At 39.5% G+C, this 21663-nt stretch overlaps 1 protein-coding gene across 1 annotated transcript in view; it reads left to right on the top strand.

The window, feature by feature from the left end:
* The window catches only part of PGM2L1 (phosphoglucomutase 2 like 1), a 41718-nt gene extending 28948 nt beyond the window's left edge, over nt 1-12770 (top strand). Inside the window, exons 10-14 of the mRNA XM_070425618.1 lie at nt 933-1026; nt 1352-1481; nt 1698-1887; nt 4911-5044; nt 7201-12770. Of these exons, the coding sequence (XP_070281719.1) occupies nt 933-1026; nt 1352-1481; nt 1698-1887; nt 4911-5044; nt 7201-7303 (651 nt within the window). The 3' untranslated portion in view covers nt 7304-12770. The remainder of the gene's footprint in view (nt 1-932; nt 1027-1351; nt 1482-1697; nt 1888-4910; nt 5045-7200) is intronic.
* Nucleotides 12771-21663: the final 8893 nt, after the last annotated feature.

The following is a 21663-nucleotide window of genomic DNA, read 5'->3' as shown; positions in this document are numbered from 1 at the left end:
GTTGTTGTGAATAGGGGTGGCAGATGATTTTGGCTTTTATGTTATGTTATGTTTGTTATGTTATATTATGTTATGTTATGTTATGTTATGTTATGTTATGTTATGTTTGTTATGTATGTTGTTATGTTATGTTATGTTATTTTTCCTGTGAGGAGGTAGAGAGGTGAATTAGGAATCTTAAGTTGGTAATGCTGAGCTCTAGAGTCAGTGTGTATCAGATGCCCTTTCTGTTGACTCTAAAACAGTTCATGTCTACAAAGGGAACAATAGCTAATCAGATGAAAAGTCCTCAAATCTAATTACCAAAGAAGGACGTGGTGTTATGGTAAAGAACACTTGGTTCAGGCATATGTTGTGATAATATTGGAAGTGCATCATTAAAAAGCTTTATGGCCTTCGATTACTCAAGGGGAATAAATCGCAACCTTCATAAGTGCTCTTATCCTAGTGCTTTTAATACAGCTTATAGGACAGTTTCTGAGAAGCAGTGCAGTTGAATCCTGCCTCCATCTCTTAAGTGCAGCATAATCTTGGGCAAATTTACTGGACTTCGGAGCCTGTTTCAGCAACAGGGTTTTTGTGAGCATTAAAAAGATAGCGATGTAAAGCCCTTGTTACACTGTGTTGTAAATAGTAGGTGGTCATAACATGTTCCTTTGTGACTATATGCATCACCACTTGTATATATTGGATTATATTTGGCGTAAATCACGTATTACTGTACTTGATAAATAGTAGGTCATCAGTTGTGGCGGTGCGTGTGTCCGTGCACTTTATGACTACATGTTTACCACTATGTAAATCTTTATGGGCCAAAAGCCATAACAGGCGATCACTATGAGAGTGTCATGTAGTGCATTTAGTGACCTGCTTTTCTCTAATATGTGTTATGAGAGAGTCACTTAACAAGAGTGGCCTCCTCTGCATTTCAGGAAACATTACCAGGTTTTAAATGGATTGGAAGTAGGATAAAAGACCTCCTGGAAAATGGGAAAGAAGTCCTTTTTGCATTTGAAGAGTCTATTGGTATGTAGTAAATATTAAAACCTTTGAAATTTGAATGAGGGCATTTTTTTTTTTAATGTAGTGATTCTATAGAGAGGAATTTTTGTCTTCTGGTTTTGTATTCTGAGTTGTGGTAAAAACCAAAGAGCATTCAGAAATGTGTAGGTACATTTCTCATCAGAAAAAGAAAAAAGACCCTTAAAGATCCCTAAATACCTTCAGTGTCAATGTGCTTCATTTATTACTAGGGTTTAAATTCGTTGGTCCTGCTGAAGAAATGTAAAACTAATGAACTTATTACAGGCTTACGTTTTCCTCATTTTTAAAGATTTTTTTAAATTCTCAGGTTTTCTGTGTGGAACTTCAGTTTTGGATAAAGATGGGGTGAGCGCAGCCGCTGTTGTTGCTGAGATGGCAGCTTACCTGGAAACCATGAATATAACATTGAAACAGCAACTGGTTAAGGTTTATGAAAAGTAAGCCCTACTATTATGAATTTCACATGCTAAGTTTTTCTTTGTCCTACTTTCAGCTAAACTTGTTTTCGAGAAATAGTCGATCCTTTTTTAAAAGTACTAAAATTGTCCGAGTTAAGGACTGCCACTTTCTACATAATACTGTAATCTTTAATATACACTTTTCTAAAGAGTTATCTGAAAGCTGATTTTAACACTTTAAATCTTTGTGTGCAGGTATGGTTATCATATTTCAAAAACTTCATATTTCTTGTGTTATGATCCAAATACCATCAAAAGTATATTTGAAAGGCTTCGCAATTTTGATTCCCCAAAAGAATATCCAAAATTTTGTGGGACATTTGCTATATTGCATACACGAGACGTTACCACTGGATATGACAGCAGCCAGCCTAATAAGAAATCAGTAAGTACCTTTAAAAAAAACACACACACACAACAAAAAAAACAGTTTTTAACAGTTTTTAACTTCATACTCGGGCAAAATAGAGGAAGTTCAAGCCAATTAGTTTCCTGAAACTAGGATCCATTGCTTTGCCCCAGAGCTGTTGTAAGTCCACTAACTGGCTCTCTGACTCTGATCCTGTCTTACCACTCCCCAAGTGTATGCTGCCCTCTGGGCCTGGAGAGGTGAGAACAAAAATGAGAAAGGCAAAGAGAAAAGGAAGAAGGGAGGGAGAATGTGTGATGATGCTAAATAAATAATGTTGAAAATGAAGTCCAAAAGCCTATAATTTCAAAGCTACCCATCTTTCTAGTTGTAAACTCCCTTTTTCAACTTTATTCCCTATACCTCTAGCCAAATAGAACAATGTATAGTTTCTTGCATATATACTTAAAAAAAATTTATCTATTTTTGCTCAAGCTATGTCTTCAGTCTACCTTTTCTTCCTGCTGTTGCAGGTCTACACCTTAGCCACATGCAAGACTTAGGGGCAAATGTCACCTCTTCCACAGGCCCCTCCAAGTCCCATAAGCAAATAGCTTTCTCCTGAGGTTTCATTACATATTCATTCCTCTTGTCATTCACCACTTCCTGTTTTATGTTATCCGTGTTGTACATGGCAGGTCCATTTCTGATGTACCTTTATGCCTCTCAGTGTCCTGCCTACATGGTAGGTGCTCAACAAATATTTGCTGATCATATTTAGTTATTGTTGTTATTAGTCTAAATTTTTATTTATAATGTTCTGATATTGACTCAAGATTCTAGGGGCATGATATATTTGGGGGAACTGTAGCCTCTTGTGGAGAATACTACCCATATTCTCTTTGTGTATATATATCCAGTCAACAAATATTGGTCCCCAGTCATTGGTATTGTGTGCATGTGCACGTATGTGTGTATATTTTTGTGTCTTTGTAAACTACTTAAAGAACCAAATTTTCTTGCTTCTTTTTGTTTTTCTATTGTTGCTATGCTTATCGTAGTTCTTGTGTTTTGCTTTTTTTCCTCTTAACTCCCTTTAAAGCAGCGGTTGCCAACTGGTGGTCCGCGGACCACTGGTGGTCCTGAGGTCCGAAAGGTTGGTGACTGCTGCTTTAAAGTGTATATTTGTTAATCAAAGGGCTTTTCTATGTGTCTCACTGATGCTTAGTAGTATAGATATGGTTAATCCCCTAAGTTCGAATCAAAGACTTCCTGAGTTCGCTCTTCTCCACGAACTCAGGTTGACATTCATCCACGTGTTCAGCAGGCATTTGTCAGGACACTTCTGTGCTGCAGGCACAGGCATGCTTGGGATACAGCAATGACAAAGGCACTGTTTCTGCACTCAGAGTCCAGTGGGGAAACGAACAAGTAAACAGTGATTACTTTACAGAATGATAAGTGCTACCAGGGGGTGCAAAGGGAGCCATGGAAGGCATAGGAAGGGCCCTTACTCAGAATCGGGGGCGCTTGTGGAAGACTTTCTGGAGGACTTCGTTGAGCTGTGTTCTAGAGTAGGAGCTATCCAAACGTAGGAGGAACAGAGGGTGTTTCAGGCAAAGGAAGCAGCAAGTGCTAGGTCTGGAGGTGAGAAGATATCTTCTCCTTTAAAGAACCACAGGTGCCCTGGCCGATTTGGCTCAGTGGATAGAGCATTGGCCTGCGGACTGAAGGGTCCCGGGTTCGATTCTGGTTAAGGGCACGTGCCTGGGTTGCAGGCTCGATCCCCAGTTGGGGGTGTGCAGGAGGCGGCCAATCAATGATTCTCTCTCATCATTGATGTTTCTATCTCTCTCTCCCTCTCCCTTCCTCTCTGAAATCAATAAAGATATATAAAAGAAAAAATAATAATATTAAATATAAAGAAACACAAGTAACCTTAGCTGGGTGGTTTAGTTGGTTGCAGCATCATCCCATACACCAAAAGGTTTGAATTAAAAAAAAAAAAAAAAGCAAAACCACAAGTCGCTCTCTATAGTGTGGTGAGTGGGTTGAGAGGGGGCAAATGTCCAGGCAGGAGGAACCGTTAGTACGCTGTTTCCGTGAGAGAGAATGGGAGAGAATGGGAGCCAGAACTTAACAGTAGCCGTAGTGATGGAGGGAAGTGGACCAAGTTGAGTAAAATAAAGGATAGAATAGACAGGACTTGCGAGTTGATGTTCTGTGAGTGAAAAAGCAGGGAGGAAGGTCTCTGCCTTAGGAACTAGTGTATGGCAGTAGCACTGACCGAGAGAGGGATCTCAAGGAGAGGACCGAGCTCGGGACCCCTGAGGGAAGGCCCCACTGCCAACCCCCCGTCCTAGGGCAGCCCCCACAGCTCCTTTGAGAGGCCTTCACAGACCAGTCTGTGGTCTAGGAAGAGTAACAGTGTTAATCCGTATCTTTACTGTCAGTAAAGCTTTGGTTCTTTTTGTGCTTTTAATTTTGAGGTAAAAATACTAATTTTTGAACCCCAGTGAATTATTTTGCCTGTCCCCCAGGATAGGTGCACTCTGCCCTGGCGAATTAATAAACTGTGAAAGTACTTTAAAATTATAAAGCACTTGGCAAATGTAGAGGCTGTTTGGACTTGGATACAGATAGACCTGGCTTCAACTTCTTGCTCTGCCACTCAGCTGATGACCTTGAGCAGGTCCTTTACTCTGAGTCTTGCCCGTAAATTGGCAGTAGTATTTACTTTGCAGGATTATTGTTGGGGTCCAGAGACCATGTATGTGAGGAAAGGTATATAATCCAATGACTGTATCATAAATGTTCAGTAAGTGGTATATTTGTAAATGATGTATGTAGTATTTTTTGTATTTTATAATTCTCTTTTAACATTTTTTATTTTTAATTGTGGTAAACAGTTAAAACATAAATTTTACCAACTTAACCATTGTTAAGCATACAGTTCAGCACTGTTAACTACTTCCACATTGTTGTGTAGATCTCCAGAACTTTTTCATCTTGCTAAACTGAAACAAGTGCAATTAAGCTGTTGTTACAATTGTGCATAGGTGTTGCCTGTGAGTAAAAACAGCCAGATGATTACATTTACTTTTCAAAACGGTTGTGTTGCTACTCTTCGGACAAGTGGGACAGAACCAAAGATCAAGTATTATGCAGAGATGTGCGCATCCCCTGACCGGAGGTGAGAGTTGACTTTTTAAATATATACGAAAAAGTTTTATTGAGATATAATTCACATATCAAAGAGTTCGCCCACCAAAGTATATAACTCAATAGTGTTAGTGTATTCAGGGTTGTGCAGACATCACTACAATCAATTCTAGGCCATTTTCGTCACCTCAAAAGGAAACCCCATACCCATTAGCAGTCACTTCCCATTCCCCTCTCTCCCAGCCCTAGGCAACCACCAATCTGCTATCTCCCATTATAGATTTGCTGCTTATTCTGAACATTTTACAGACATGGAATTATACAATAGGTGGTTCTTTGTGACTGGCATCTTTTAGCATCATGGTTTTCGTTTTGGGTGTTGTTGTTTTTTAATTTCGGAGAGGAAGAGAGAGGGAGATAGAGATAGAAACATCAATGATGAGAAAGAATCATTGATCGGCTGCCTCCTGCATGCCCCACACTGGGGATTGAGCCCTCAAACCTAGCTTGTGCCCTGACCAGAAATCGAACCATGACCTCCTGGTTCGTAGGTCAGTGCTCAACCACTGAGCCACATCTCGGGCAGAATAATGGTTTTTTTAGGTTATATATCATTATGGTGGGGGTTTTTTGGTTTTGTTTTTTTAGTATAATGTTTTTAAGGTTCATCCATATTGTAGCATGAATCAGTACTTTTTTAAAAAATTGTTTTCATGGTTCAATAATATTTCATTGTATGGATCGCATATTTTATCCATTTATCAGGTGATGGATGTTTGGACTATATGAGTAATGATGCTACAAATGCTTGCATACAGGTTTTTATGTGAACATAGGTTTTCATTTCTCTTGGGTATATATCTAGGGGTAGAATTGCTGGATCATATGGTAATTCTATATTTAACCTTTTGAGAATCTTCTGGACAATTTTCCAAAGCAGCAATACCATTTGGGAATTGAATTTTTAAATTTTGGTGAATTTATATTCCTAGAGAGGCTCTCTGAGCTTTAATAGTAAATATAAAGACATGATCAACAAATAATTTGTTTATTGCCAAATATTCATTTGTTGCATCTAATATGATTTGATCTGCCCAATTTATTTCCTTTTAAGAGTATGTGAATAAATAACTTTAATAAACATATTCAAAGGCTATTTAAACTTATTAAAAGTAGTCCCTTCTATAGTGTTGGCATTGATCAATATATTTTGGGGAAGATTTTTTTGGAATTGACTCCAAGGTATATTATTTAGTATTTCCCTAAATCTTTGTGTTTCCTTTGGTGGCGGGGGTGGGAGGGGTGGTGGAGAGAGCAGAGTTTAAAGTAAACCAAATTGGGTAATGCTACCTTTGTATAAAAATGAAGGACGTCCTTGCCCGTGAGGCTCAGTGAGTGGTTGAGTGTCGACCTGTGAACCAGGAGGTCACGGTTTGATTCCTGATCAGGGCACATACTCTGGTTATGGGCTCAATCCCCAGTGTGGGGCATGCAGGAGGCAGCTGATCAGTGTTCTCTCTCATCATTGATGTTTCTGTTTCCCTCTCCCTTCTCTCTGAAATCAATAAAAATATATTTTAAAAAAAGGTTTATAAAAATGAAGGATGATTATTAAAGTAACAAAAACTGGTTTGTTGAGTAGCGTGTAAAATAACTGAAGGCAGTTTACAAGAGGCTTTTCTGGAAATGTTTTGGGCAATAGTAGCTCTTCCGGTGATGACTTTGAAGGATGTACTTGTAAGTGTCCGTTTGTTTTTCAAACGTCTCATTCTTATATTGATATTTCCTTCTGGTGCCTGAAAGACAATGCCATATCATCCCATAGTATTTGTACAGGTTATTCTTCAAAGTGTTTCAGGAAGCCATTTCTCTTAATACCCAGTCTTGGTGTTCTAAGCCATTAAATCGCCTCGCCCAGGAAAAATCTTTACGTGTGCTATAGCTCATCCATGTATCATGTTCCAAGGGTCTCCTCTTAATGCAGGTCAACCTCAGTTTGTGATATTTCTTGTGTGTTAACAACCGCCCCCCCTTGGTCTTGTTTTAGTTTAAATGAGTAAATTTCTCTTTTGTTTACCAATTGTTTAATCATTCTATCAGGCGTATGCCTTCTTAAAATGTTATAACAATTAAAATTTTAAGGCTATGAAATTCAAGGAATTCAGAACTCTTCATTTTTTTCCTCAGTGACACTGCCTTACTAGAAGAGGAACTGAAGAAACTCATTGAAGCTTTGATAGAGAATTTTCTTGAGCCCAGTAAAAATGGGCTGATCTGGCGTTCTGTTTAGTGGACATTCGTACATCATTACTTTGCGCTGTCATATGGAACAGGGCAGCCAAGAACTTCATGCATCCAACTTGTGTTAGCATTCCCTCTCTATCTCATCTGGCCGAGTATCCTTTTCCTTTTGTTTTCCTCTTTTTGGTTGGCTGACTAAACAAACTATATAACTTTGATATGAAGTTGTCTGGAGAAAATGATTCAAATTTTTCATAATCTTGAACAAAAGTCATGACGTTAAAAGTATTATAGTAACATGTCATTCTTCCTTTAACAGAAACAAAACTGTGCAAAAGTGAGTTTTCTTATTAGAGTGTGATTAAGTAAGCTTAGTTCCATATTCTTGTAATTGTGTATAGCATGTGTTTTTATTTTTTAAAAAAAGGCAGATAAATGTATAATTATCGAGTTAGTTAAGAAATTTATTTCACAAAATTGGCAAGAAAACAGCACTACTCTCAGAATACTGTGGAAAAGTGTCATTGTTACATCGTAGGTATTGACTTACAAATTAGAGTCGTGAGATAGGGTATTTAGCATTTCTAGCTTAGAACAGATGTTACAAATGTGGTGTCCAGCTCTTCTGTTTCAGTGCTGCTGGTGCAGTGTAAATTTGTTGTATGTGTTTAAAATCCCACGTTTATTAAACATAGACAATAGTGGCAATATTCCTAGAAACTTAGTTCTTGTCAAATTTCTCAGTGCCTTCTCAGGGTATGGTTTGAATTGAAACAGTGTTCCTGCATTGAATATAATTTAATTCATTAATTTTCAGACAGTTCAGGAAAATCTTTCAAACTGTATAGGTGCATTCCCTCTATATTAAATAGGTTTGCTGACTTTAAGATCTTATGAATGTACATAAAATTATTAATAAAAGCAGACTCAATGTAACTGTAGTTAAGCATCTTCATGTTAGAATTAAATGTTAGTTATCACAGCCTTTGAGTCAAGAAAAAGATCTGAACTGAGAAAAGAGCTCAATTTATTTAAAAGTCTAACATTTGGATTACAAATATATAAATAGATTAATTCCTTTATCAAATGAAGTAATACCAGTTTTACTAAGAAATAAAACATTCAGATTTTAGGTATTATGAAACACTAAAACTACATGTTTTCAAACTAATGTCCAGTTTATCCTAACATCCTTCTGGCTTCTATGCAATTTCTTATCACAAGAGTAACTATCTTTTCTAATGTGGAAAAAAGAATTGGAAGGTCACTGGTTGATTCTGCAGCCTTCTAAAGAGACAGTGGAGGAGCTCTGTTCAATCCTTTTTAAAAGTGTATCCTGTTATATATAGCTCAGAGAATACTTAAACACATGTGGCATAGTTAAGAGGTAACAATAGCAAGGTCTTGGGTGTAATCTTCTAAACAAATTGCCTATGGAAAATAACTAGTATTAGAGAATTTATTTCCTAAAAATAATGACATCAATTTGAACTGACTAGAATACTTATTAAATCGTGGTTTGGTTTGTTGTAGCTATTGACTAACATTTGGTTGAACTTATATAATCCAAGTGTAATTTTCAAATTATTGTATTGCCACTATTGTTAATTTATTCCTTCCTTCCTTTCGTATAGCTGGATCTTGTATGACTGTAGATAATAGACAGATAGCTAAATGTAGAGCACCATATTTCTAAATGAGTTTGTCTTCAATGGCTTCGTACTAAAGAAGTGTGTAGAATTTTTTGCTTTATGCACTTTTAGGAATGTAGATATTTATTTAGGAAATGGCCTATATTCTACAAAGTGGTATGAGCAATGCTATATATATGGAAAATATGTATATTTGGTTTCAGTGTCTGTTTTTTATTGACTGAAGAACAAAGTGGAGCTAAAATGATACAATAGCCCTTTACAATCTCTAAAGCCATGTTATGATTGTCATTCTATCGTAAAGAGAACAGCTTTATTTGAGTGCTTTAATGTAATGCAACATTTCAGTCATCTTAATCAAGGTGAAAAGTTATTAAAGCTTGGATTCTTATCTCAAGAATTTAAAAATCCGAAGTTAAAATTAATAAAAATTTGCAAGTGTTCCCAAAGTGTATAAATTGAGGAAATTATTTGATTCCAGCCAAATTCTCAAGTCTTACTTGAGTGTGATATTTAGCATGAACTGGACGTAGTGGGTGTACACTTGCCTAATAGGATAAATTCGGTAGCCCCAGCCAACCAGGTCAGACAGAAGTGCTGACCAGCAGGTCTCAACTTTGGTCTCTCTATTGTTTATCTTTTTCTTTATAAACAATCTCATGGAAATGAATGCATCCTCACTGAGTGTGCAGATCAAAACTGGGATTGTCTAGAACTCTGGGGAAAGGAAAGAATTAGTGGGGCAAGATTAAAGCATAAGTTGGGAATAAACAGTAGAAATAAGCAAACAATAGGTCAATAGGTAGCACAGGAAATGCTTTTTGTCAAGGGCAAATTTATCACCCTAAAACAGGGGGTAAATGGACTGTAGGCAAGTTGTTTAATTGTGTTTATTTGTTGTGACGATGAATGAGTAGTGAACCTTTGTTTTCTTTTATTGGTGACCACTAAAGAGGCCATGTTTTAAGGCCTGAGAAAAAGAACCCCTCTTACTGATCAGTTTCTGAGAGAAGGCTGTTTCTTAGGAACATATGGGAACTGGGGAGGGGATATAGCAGAAATGAAAAGGAATAAAATATAGATTGGAAAAATAAGACCTCTGAGGAAAAAGTTAAAAAAAAATAAGATCATTTAATTCTGGAGAGGAGAAAGCTGTTGAGATAGTTTAATAAGTCATAAGTTATTGAGTCTTTTATTGAACAACTTAAATTAAGAAGGAATAAAACAAACTGTTCTCCATCTCCAGGAAGGATAAAATAGGAGGGAATAAGGGTCTTTAAGAAAAAAGAAAAAAAAAGACAATAGGAATAGTTTATGATTTAAAAACTTGGGCAGGAATTGTTACGAAGCCTTCAATTTGATTTTTATTTTTAAGAGAATAAAAACTTAAATATTATAGGATATGCTAAATGGCTTTTACAGGTTTTTTCTAAACCTTTTTTTTTTTTTAACTCAGGTTGGAACAAAGATGTCATAAAGAGCACTGAAAGTAACATTTGAATTTCACTCCATATCGATAAGAATTTAGCTCATAAGATAAAGTTTTTGAGTAGTAGATGCATGAGTACAGTGAATAAGACCTACTTAGATGTTATTTTTAATTTAATCTGGCAAATTAAGTGAGACTTGAACACAATTTTGTTCATCTTGAAGAATGTATAGTGTTATAGGGTATTTGAGGGGTTTGTTTTAAGTTTACAGTATTGTTATTTGGATGTAGTAACTTTAGCAGAGAGTTTCTAAGAGATTGGACACTTTGGAATATCTCTATATAGGAAATAGAACTTCTGTTTCTTAAGCAGATTGCTTCTAGAATTGATGCAACGAAGATAATGGAGTTTAATGGAGGAATTGTTCTATGAGCTGCTGCTATTGGTATTTCCTTCAGATCTTTCCTGTTGTTCATGATTCTGCTTGGATAAATTTAATTTTATGTCTTTTTTTTTCTCTACCTCCCTCTTTCCTCCCACATTTTGTTACTGTGAAATGCTACTGCCCTGTTACCTCACTGATAAGAAATCTTTAACTGTATCTTTCAGAATGCTTTAAACTTATTCATAAACTAAGTTGGTTTATGGACTTTTGAGTATTTTGTTATTGTGAGAAGACACTGTAAGAAGTAATTTTAAATCTATTTCATAACTTTTTGTGGTCTACCTGGATACTATATGTTAAATTATTAATGGCTTTTTACAATTCACTTGTTTTCTGAGATTGCTCTAGAAACTGATGAGGCAAGAGTCATACTAACCAAAATGAATGGTCAATTAATCTGGTATATTATTTTCAGTTTCCTTGTATTTTGGGTATCCAAAGCACAAGATTTGAGGAAATTATTTTTTAATATTTGTGTCTCAAAGCCTCTTACCATAAGCCATAAGGAGTCGAAGTAAAAAGAAGAGAATCTGTCATTGTCTCAGGACAGAGCATGACTTGAGTTCTAGTTGGAAACAAAGTTAGTGTTGACCATTGGTTACCTTAAGATATTCATCATCCTGTTATATTCAGTAAGCCAGCTTTTCTCTTTATTCATTAAAGACTATGTACTTAAAAGAGAGAACATAAAGAATGAGTAAAGTGACCAAGGGCAAAGTGAGCTAGCTAAAGTTTGCTTCTCAGATTTCTCCATCAGCACGACCCTAAAGCAGAATGTGTAGGGAAGGGGTCTGAGAGCAAAATGAGAAGCAGCCGACCACTCATGAAGTTCATGTCCTGCCTCAGAAATGTAAGCGGGTTTTGCATTCTCCATAATAAAACTGTGTTGGCATAAAAACGACTCCTTCAATCTTCACCAAAACTGGTGCCGCCAGAAAGGAGCACCGTGTTTATCACGTGGCCTCTCCGTTTTCTCCTCCAAAACCCCCTCCAATTGCCGCCTATCCCTGGGCGTACACACACTGACTCGGGTGTGAGACATAGAAACATAGAACATAGACAGGATATTTCCTGCCCTTCAGTAGCTGACCTTTGAAAGTACTGATGACAGGTGAAACTGACCTGGAACAGTTATGTTACCAACGAACCTTATAATATAGTTAGAGGTATTGGCCACTTGTTCTCTTTAATTTATTGGCGTTCCTTGACTACGATCTTTCTTGACTGTCAGCTGCATTTATTATTTTTCATATCCACACCACCTAGTATATAGTACCTGTTACAGAGTGCTTAATTGGTGATAATGGTAATTAAGGGATTTTATTTTAAAGAAGCAAATAGTTTGATAAACAATAAAAATATTAATCCTCACCACTAAAATTTATAAGTAATGTTTATTAAGCACACACATCCTTAAATACTCAGTTTCTTTGGAAAAAGCAGAGCATATTCTTATTTGGAAATTGTGTATAATGCCTAGTATTTTACACTCAAAGTAAGGTATTGGCCAAGAAGGCTAAGAAAGTGTCTATGTAGACTTAACATCACGAATACAAGTGCCATCTTGAGCCTGCTAGTGCTACCATCCAAGTGAGTCACAACTAATTTGGTGTTATTTGGTATATTTTTGTCCAAGTGTTATGATTCAGCATATATCTGACAAGAGCCACTCCAGAGTCCACATCTATATATGGTGAGGCCTTCTTGTTTTGGGCTAAGATAAGCTCTTTGTATACATCATTGACTATGCCAGATAAATTGTGTGCAGTTAAGAATGAATTGTTTTTCTGACTGTGTAGCAGTAGTTCAAAATTATGCCCTTGTTTTAACAGTTTCTGTCAATATCTTCCCATCCCCTCCTCCCCCAAGAAAACACCAGGGTGTTAAATACTGAGAATTTGCACTTTAAGTATTTGTGTTGTGGATTTCTTGTGGTTTTAGCCAAATGAAGTGTTGTCAGTAATAAACAGGTCTTTTTTTAAGCATGAATTTCTGTGTAATTTTTATATCTTACTGTGTAGTTCATAAAGTTTGCTATCCAAACTGAATACATTTTTAAAATATGTGTGACACATCCTAGAATCCACTTTGAGCCTACATAAATATTCTAGCTCATTATCCAATAAATATTTCTTTTTTTTTTTTTAAACATATTTTATTGATTTTTCACAGAGAGGAAGGGAGAGAGATAGAGTTAGAAACATCGATGCAAGAGAAACATCGATCAGCTGCCTCCTGCACACTCCCCACCGGGGATGTGCCCGCAACCCAGGTACATGCCCCTGACCGGAATCGAACCCGGGACCTCTCAGTCCGCAGGCCGACGCTCTATCCACTGAGCCAAACCGGCTTCGGCCAATAAATATTTCTTGATTGGTTTATCAGAAGTCCCAGAAAAAAGAATTAATATTAAAGTTTTGTCCATCTTATTTTTCTCTTTCTCTCCTTTAGTTGACCTCATTTGTCTGTCCATGTTGTTAGCATGTGCTAATATAATATTGTTCATAGCACATGATCAAGTGAACAAATAAATTAAGTAGTATTAATTTGTCTCCATGGTCTCCATGAGTGTAGCTTTTTTACTACTGCATGGCACAGAGTAGGTGCCCCGTAAATACAGGGTGTCCCCAAAAAATGTGTACACACTTTGAGTGATTATAAAGTCAGTGTTTATTAACATATAGTTCATTTTCAAAATTTAAACGAATCTACAAAAATGAATAATTTTTTGTCAATGACTGTTTTCAAACTGATGATTGTTCCGGATCGGGCACTGCTGAGAACGCCAAGCAATGGAATTGCAAACATCGAGAACCATTTCGTTCAGTATTTGTACACCCTCAATTCATCGACTATCCCTGGTTTTGTACCATAAACTTTATCTCTTATGTGTCCCCATAAAAAAAAAAGTGTAGTGACACTTTAGGATAAATTTTCTTTGTTCAAAGCTTAGTCCAGCTTCACCCATTTATTATTTCAAATCAGTTAAGCCTGAAAAGGAGTGAAAATTGAGTTATCAGCTGTTAAAGTGTATGTACATTTTTGAGGGGGACACCTTATATTTATTGAATGAATGAATTCATGTTTCTACCTGCTGAAGAAAAACACTAAATTATTGATTCTGCACATGCACAGAGCCGCACATGATGAGAAATATGCAGTAGTGATAGCACCAGCTTTAAGATTTATAAACCCAATAAAGTATCATCTAGGCATGGCCTACTTCTTGCTGTCTCAGGTCATCTCTACCCACTTCATGCTGAAATTCATGAAGTTCAAAAAGTTCAGCATTTTCTTCCAGCCTTTTCTTAGTGGCTGCTTATCTTGAAGTCTCCGAGTCACCTTTCAATTCTCCTGAATGTGTGCTATTTGACAAGTTCTTTAACAATCTCGGACAGTAAGGGCAAGGCCCCTGGCCTGAGGCCCATCTAAACAGGGACCAGGAAGCTAACTCAGCCTAAAATAATAGAACTGTTGTCATCCCCAATGGAGAAGAGTTGGTGTGTATATAAATGGAGTTATGTTGGAGGAGGGAATTACAATAAAATTTACTATTCTTCCTCATTTCTTTTAGTGGTAGGATCATTTATCTTTATTTCCCTTTCTTTACCTCTGGTTCTGATCATTAAATGTTCCAGTCGTGCATGTAATTTGCTTTAAATTTAGTCTTTGACCTTTACCCCTGTACTTCTTCGTTCATTCATTTTATAAATATTAATTGGCCTAGAAATGCATAGATATCAGGGATAGAAAAAGAGAGACAGCGACCATGTTATTGTTGGAACAGCCTATTCAGGACACCTTTCTACCTGCCCCTGCACCACCAGACAAATCATCTTTGTATTTAAAACACCTGGAGAGAAGGCCCAGTTGGCCGGTCTGTTGTCACCTGCCTGCCTCCTAGCTGGAACTAGAGACTGATAGGGAAGTATTTGACTCCCTCAACTTCCTTCCGAATGGTAGTGGGAGGCAGGCCCCTGCAGTTACCCTTGCATCAAAACACAGAATTAATTTACCAGTTGGAAATTAAGGTGCATACAAGAGGCGGCAGACATCCACTGTAGTGCCGGAACAGAGTGTTGGAGAAAGTATCAGAGAATGAAAGCCCAGGCAAAGGAAGAGGGGAGGCATCTTCAGCACAGACCGCAGCAGGAGTGTGCAGAGCACCGTTAAGTGGTTTGCTATTGCTTCGTTTGGGGTAGGGATCTGAGTGGAGATGTGGGAGAGGGAGGTTCCTGTGTGCTATGCTATAAAGCATAGTCTTGAATCAGCAGGTGATGAAGGTCACCAAAACGTTTAAGCAGAAGGTCTCTGAGAGACGATGGTGAGAGTGGGGGAGGTGGTATGAGAAAATCCAGCCCTGGAAAGAAGCTTAAAGGTCATCTTGTCCAACTCTCATAATTTTCTATAATATGACCACCAAATGGGGTTATATTTGAGCCGCTCTAGCGACAACCTGCCAAGACGAGTTACTCTCTTTTAAAGAAAGACCAATAGAGAGTTCTTTCTTGTGTTCAGCTGAAATCTGCCTCCAGTAGCTTCTGCCCTTTGGTTACACTTGGAAACTCACTGTTACACAAAAGTTCATTTCCTTTCACCCAAAAAAGTGTCCCCTCAGGCTAAATATGCATAATTCAGCTACTGTCCTTGTATGTCCCGTTTTTGGTCCCCTTCACCTTCCTGATCACCCTATGGACAGTTTTCAAAGGGCTAGGTCCAGAATTAACATGTGCTCTAGATACGCAGGTACCGGCCCAGAGCAGCGAAAGGTGGGATTTCTACCTGCCACAACAGATGTGGCAGGGAGGGGCCCAGCCTGCAGCCTTGCCACCTCTTCACTTTGCAAACAGCTCCTCCTTTAACCCTCAACTCAGGCATCATCCCTTCCAAAAAGCCTTTCCTGCCTGTCTCCCTACCCCTACCCCACCAACCAAGCAGGGCAAGAGTCCCCACACGCTGCGGCCATCGCTCCCTTTGCCGACCTGTCACAGCACTTCCCCCACTATGAGCCGTGAGGAAATGCTCTGTTTGTGTGTTGGACTCTGCCATCAATTGTGAGCTCAGAGGGCTGGAATTGGCTGGCTCCGTACAGTACCCCTGGTGCCCAAAACCAAGCCAAGCAGAGAATAAGGCCTCAGGGGGAAAAAGGTTCAACTGAAGTGAACTGAATTAGAATTAGAGCTAGTTTTTAAAAATATATATATTTTATTGATCCTTTTACAGAGAGGAAGGGAGAGGGATAGAGAGTTAGAAACATAGATGAGAGAGAAACATCCATCAGCTGCCTGCTGCACACCTCCTACTGGGAATGTGCCTGCAACCAAGGTGCATGCCCTTGACCAGAATCGAACCTGGGACCCTTCAGTCTGCAGGCCGACCCTCTATCCACTGAGCCAAACTGGTTAGGGCTAGAGCTAATTTTTGAAAGGTAAGTAGGCTGTGAGTAAACAAAGGGAAGAGGACATACATGGTATATGAATGAAGTCAACTCAAAGTGAAGGAAATATATGAGTGAAGACTGGGAAGCAGGAGTACTTGAGTCTGGCTAGAGGGCTTCCGGCCAGACTTGGGCTGCAGCAAAGTCCTAGGATAAACTGAAGGGGGTGGGGAGGACTGACCTGCGGCTAAATAAGGAAAGCTGGAGTGGGGAGGAGGTAGAAGGGATTTATTCCCCTGTGGACATGGAGCAAGGGCAGGATTTGTGTAATGTAATAAGATATAAAAAATAAAACACTTTTACACCTCACCCAGGAAAAGACATGGAACTTTACCAAGACATTTTAAACTCCCTGTGTGCCGCACCTAACCAAACATTTATTCATCACCTGGCCTATGCAGCAACTTCCTAACTGGCCTTTCTAACTCTGGTCTCGCCTCCTCCCCTCGGTTCTACCCATAGTCAGAACGATTTTTAAAGAACAAAAATCTAACCACATCATTCCTCTGCAGTTGCTTTGCATTGACCTTGGACTAAAATCCAAACTCCAGCTGGCTCCTGTTTGTATTTTGTGCCTCATTTTTGCCATTCTTTTTCTCAAAACTGATCATTGGGTTTTGCCCAAAGAAAGTGGCTTCCATAGTTCCCTGCACCTCCTCCTACATGGCAGGCATAACTGTTGTTACTGGCTACTTATCTGTCTGTCTCCACTACTAGACTTAAGGGTTCTAAGGTCAGGGACCATCTGGTTCCTCTGCTGTGTCCCCAGGTGCCAAGCACAGCCCCCAGCACCACGGATGCTCACTAGTGGTCGATGAATGCAGGCACAAATAACTGCTAGGCTCTGGAGACAAAAAGAACCTCCACAAAAAGCTCCTAGTCCAGGTGGAGAACAGATACATACATTGATAAATTAATCTCTCTGCTAAGCAAACAGCAAATATGTGACAGGAATGGTAGATTTGCATTGTCTTCTACGTTCCACCAGGGGGCGTTATTGGAATGCCTCAGATTTCTCCTAATAAAAAATCATGTTTTTTTGCTGAAAAGACCCTGCCTACTTTGAGTAGAAATGTGATTTTCACATGTGGTGTTTTCCAAATGTGGTGGTGATTTTGTTTTGTGTTTTAATAAGCTCCCTATTCAGTCCACTTGAGAGAGCTGTAGATGAGCCATCTGTGGATTTGAAGGACTGAAGTAATTCCTGTTGGTGTTCACTTTATACCTGCAGTGGTTCTTCAACTTGAAATCATCTTCAAGTTGGAATCAAGAGCTTTCAAAACATGATTTAACTTATATTCCACAGCAACTGTTGGGAGCTAAAATAGGGATTGTCATTATTATTTTCATCTTAAAGATGGTAACTCTAAGGGGTCAAAGAGCTAATTTTCCCAGGGAATGACAGTTGGTAAAGCAAGGACTTGAATCTGTCTTCCAAATTCAAATATATTCAGTCACTAAAAACATATTGAGTTCCAGGCTCTCTACAATATGACAGAGATGCAAAGACATAGCCTCCAAAATTAATGTCTCAGAAGCAAAGACTATCAAAGCTGGAGGGAACTTTGGGGGAAAAAACAACTAAGTATTCTCAACTTAGGCATGCGTAAGAATCACATCAGGAGCCTGGTAAAATGCATATTCCTGGACCTTGTCTCCCCTTTACCTATATTTTGATTCAGTGAGTCTGTGGGGCTCTGGGAACTGAATTTTTCCTAATAACATCCACTCTTCCCTCCAATTCTGATGCTGATGGACTGTGGACCACACTTTTAGGAACATGGACCCATTGATTGAATCCTTTCTGAATATATGGAGGAGGAAACTCAGGAGAAGTGAGCAGAAGTGAGTCCCCAGAAACTCTCCTTGAATGTGGCCCGGGAACTGATAACGAGCAACCTGAAGGAATGATGCAATGGAAAAGCACTCAACGGGAAGCTGGAGACCCGGGTTCAATGTTTACCACCTTCCAGCCAAATCACTTAACTTCAGATTTCTCAACAGCAAAATGCAGAAGAAAAATGCATCCCTCATAGGCTTATTCTGAGGGAAAGGAGATAGATACTATAAAAGATTCAGCAAAGGACAAGCACATAGAGGACCCTTGATTCATGGGATAGTTTTGAATGCTCTTTCAACTCCATTATTCTTTTTTTTAAATATTTTTTTTTATTGATTTCAGAGAACAACAGAGAGGGAGAGATAGAAACATCAATGATGAGAGAGAATCATGGATCAGGTGCCTCCTGCACACTCTACACTGGGGATCGAGCCTGTAACCCGGGCATGTGCCCTGACTGGGAATGGAACCATGACCTCCTGGTTCATAGGCCAATGCTCTACCACTGAGCTATGCTGGCCGGGCCATTATTCTATTTTTTAAAATGAGTATTTACTGTTGCCAGGCAGTCCTGTCTACATCAATTATAGAAAAAAAGTAATTATAACTGTAATAAATGCTACCAAGGGAAAATATAGGAGGTGTTTTAAATAATGTGGGGATTCAACCCTAGACTGCAGACAAATAAAAGATCCTCGAGGAAATGACTCAAAGGATGAGTAGGAGTTAGTCAGAAATTACACACGAATCAGGAAAGAGCTGGGCGGGCACAGGAAATGAAAAGGCCAAAAGCCAGCCTGGCTGGGGTGGCGTGAGCAGGGAGATTGCCATTGCCTGAGGCCAAGGATGTTCATTATTTCTGGAAAAGCCTGTCTTCTTTCCTGCCTTTATATTTATTTGAAAATCTTGATCTTTTTCTTGACCCTTATTATTTCTACTTATATTTCCTTTTCACTTTTGCATGAAAAGCCTAATGATAGTAACATTTATTCAAAGTTATTATACCATATATAATAATAATATAGTATTCAGAAATAGTGATTGTCTAATAATACAGGTGAAAAAACGCTGCTAAATACCAAACAGGAACATGCATTGAGCCCTCAGAAACTTAGCCATGTTTGAAAAATATCTATTCTATTGTCACATAATTATTTGCACTTATAGCATAATTTAGTTACATTTTAGTTAGGTTTTAGTTAAACTTGGAATCCTGTTGTTACTTAGAGTGACTTCAAAAATTCCTCTCGGACGCAGAATTAAAATAGGAAGTTCGAATTGTGGGGAAATACCTTACCCACTGAATGAAGCTATAAAACTTGGACAGGATGCATGGAGCAGGCATTTAAGTAGTCTCAAAAGTAAATGATAGCAGGTAGACTGGGGAAAGACCAGAATTTAAGCACCACTGAATTGGCAGTGACTTTCCCCTTTTTGTTCCTCAGTAGTCGCAACCCCAAGGTGAGGATTGGGAATCCTACGGGAGAAGGCCTCTAGCTCTGGCTCAGGGAGAGGGAAAGAGGACTCTTCACATGAGGTGGAGGGACATACCATGTTTTCCTGTCTTTGTCCTCTGTTCTCTTACACCTTTCCCCCAGGCAATGGTGGTAGTGAGGGTCTATGGGTTATCTTATGTATTACATTTACATACATTGAAACCATATCAAATACCAGTAATGCTGTAATTTTTGCTTTCAGCAATCCCAACTTGGGGGGGGAGGGGAAGGGAGCAGTGGTGGTCTGATTTTTTTCTCCCTCTGTTTTCCTGCCACTTGGCCCTAGATGGATGCAATCATGAGAAATACACAGCAGAGTAGAACAACTGAAGCCTCGGGTTTTTGGCAAGAGGACCAAAAATGGGAGTTTGAGAGGATTAGAAAATATCAGAGAGATCACAGAGAGGAAATTAAGTTCAGGAGAGCAACCCCACAATTCCCGGCCTCACTCCTGAGCTGTGTATGCATGGATCTGATGCTAAAAAGCATATAATACATTTTCGCGCTGAGATATGGGGTAGACCCCTGTCTAGATCCAAGGTTGGCCACTGGCTGGTGCACAACTGGGATGGATCTGTATAGCATTGAGAAGCTTTAAAGCAGTGGTTCCCAAACTTATTTGGCCTACCGCCCCCTTTCCAGAAAAATATTACTCAGTGCCCCCTGGAAATTAATTTTTTTTTTAATTTTAATAGCAATTAAACAGAAAGATATATGCCCCCAAATGCACCTGTGGCCATCACCGCCCCTCTGGATCGCTGCAGCGCCCACCAGGGGGCGGTAGCGCCCACTTTGGGAATCACTGCTTTAAAGACTGAACTGGCATTGGAATCACAACCACAGAAGGCAGGTTAGGGTTTCTGAATCCAACTGAGTCAACCGCATGCTAAAATAAAAATATTACGATTCTCCATAAAATTTAAACAAGATCTAGATACTTACAATATTCAAAACGTCTAGTACTTAATCCAAAATTACTCAGCATATGAACCAGGAAAACCTAGACATGGGATGAGCTCCCTCCTCAGAGTTGCCATTGCTCATTGCACAACCCTCAGCCATCCTGATAGCGCTTTATTGTGGTTATATGTCTACATCCTGGTCTCCCGCTCTGGGTCCAGGGTTGGTTCTGCTATTTCTCTGAGTCCTCAGCACAATAACAGAGGTGCTAAATACAGGATATTCCCCCCAAAATGTATACACACTTTAACAGCTGATAGCTCAATTATGAAAATAAACTATATTTTATTAAACACCGCCTTTATAATTATTCAAAGTGCGTGTGTACACTTTTTTGGACATCCTATATTTGTTAAACGAATAAATTAACGGTGCCTGGGAAAGAAGGGAAAAGAATAAGTAGCCTAGCAGGATATAAGAATGGCAATATTTTTGTTTGCTTAAGGGACCACGGGTATGTTGTGTGGAGCAGGGACCCAGGACCTTTGAGATTTAGGTTCTGTAGGGCCTAGATTTGCGGGGCACTGACCCTAATGGCCTTTACCGGCTTCACCTCGGGTCAAAAATTCTACTCATCCCTTAAGATGGCTCAGCTGTCCAGTCCTTTGCGAAATGTTCCCCTCTCCTCTGTCCTCTCACAGCTCTTTACCTGCACAGCTCTTTACTCGCAGTTCATTTACTCTGCACATCATTTACTCTCCGGATTTCCCCGTCAGAATCCAGTGGTATTTCTGTATTTCCATACCCTGATCTGGCTGGGGGTGGTGGTGGTGGTGTGTTTTAATGTTTTTAGGATGGCTGTGTACAGCCATAGCCCGGTTAATTCATGGCTCACCCCACCCCAGCCTGAGTTTCCCCGCGTGTGGAAGGGGCACCGCGAAAACACCTGCCCGGGGCTGTGCTCGGTGGCAGGCGGGCGGCCCCTGGGGTGCAGGCAGCCCCCGCGCAGTGAGAGGAGCTCAGGGGCAGGAGGTGGGAGCCCGGGAGTGAGGGCGGCGTCCGAGCAAAGGAGTCGGGGGCTGGGGCCAGGCGGGCGCAGGGGAGGACCGGCGGAGCGGGCGGGGCGGGACCGAGGGCGGGCGGGGCGGGAGCTCCGGGCGGCGGGGCGTCTCGGGCGGGACGTCCGCGGGGGCGCGTGCGGCGCCGGCG

The sequence above is a fragment of the Myotis yumanensis genome, unplaced genomic scaffold, assembly GCF_028538775.1.
Source record: "Myotis yumanensis isolate MYYU_CA2020_CCGP unplaced genomic scaffold, mMyoYum1.0.hap1 SCAF_10, whole genome shotgun sequence".
Taxonomy (NCBI): Eukaryota; Metazoa; Chordata; class Mammalia; order Chiroptera; family Vespertilionidae; genus Myotis; species Myotis yumanensis.
Note: the sequence above shows the minus strand (reverse complement) of the source record. Positions and strands in the feature narration are given on the sequence as shown.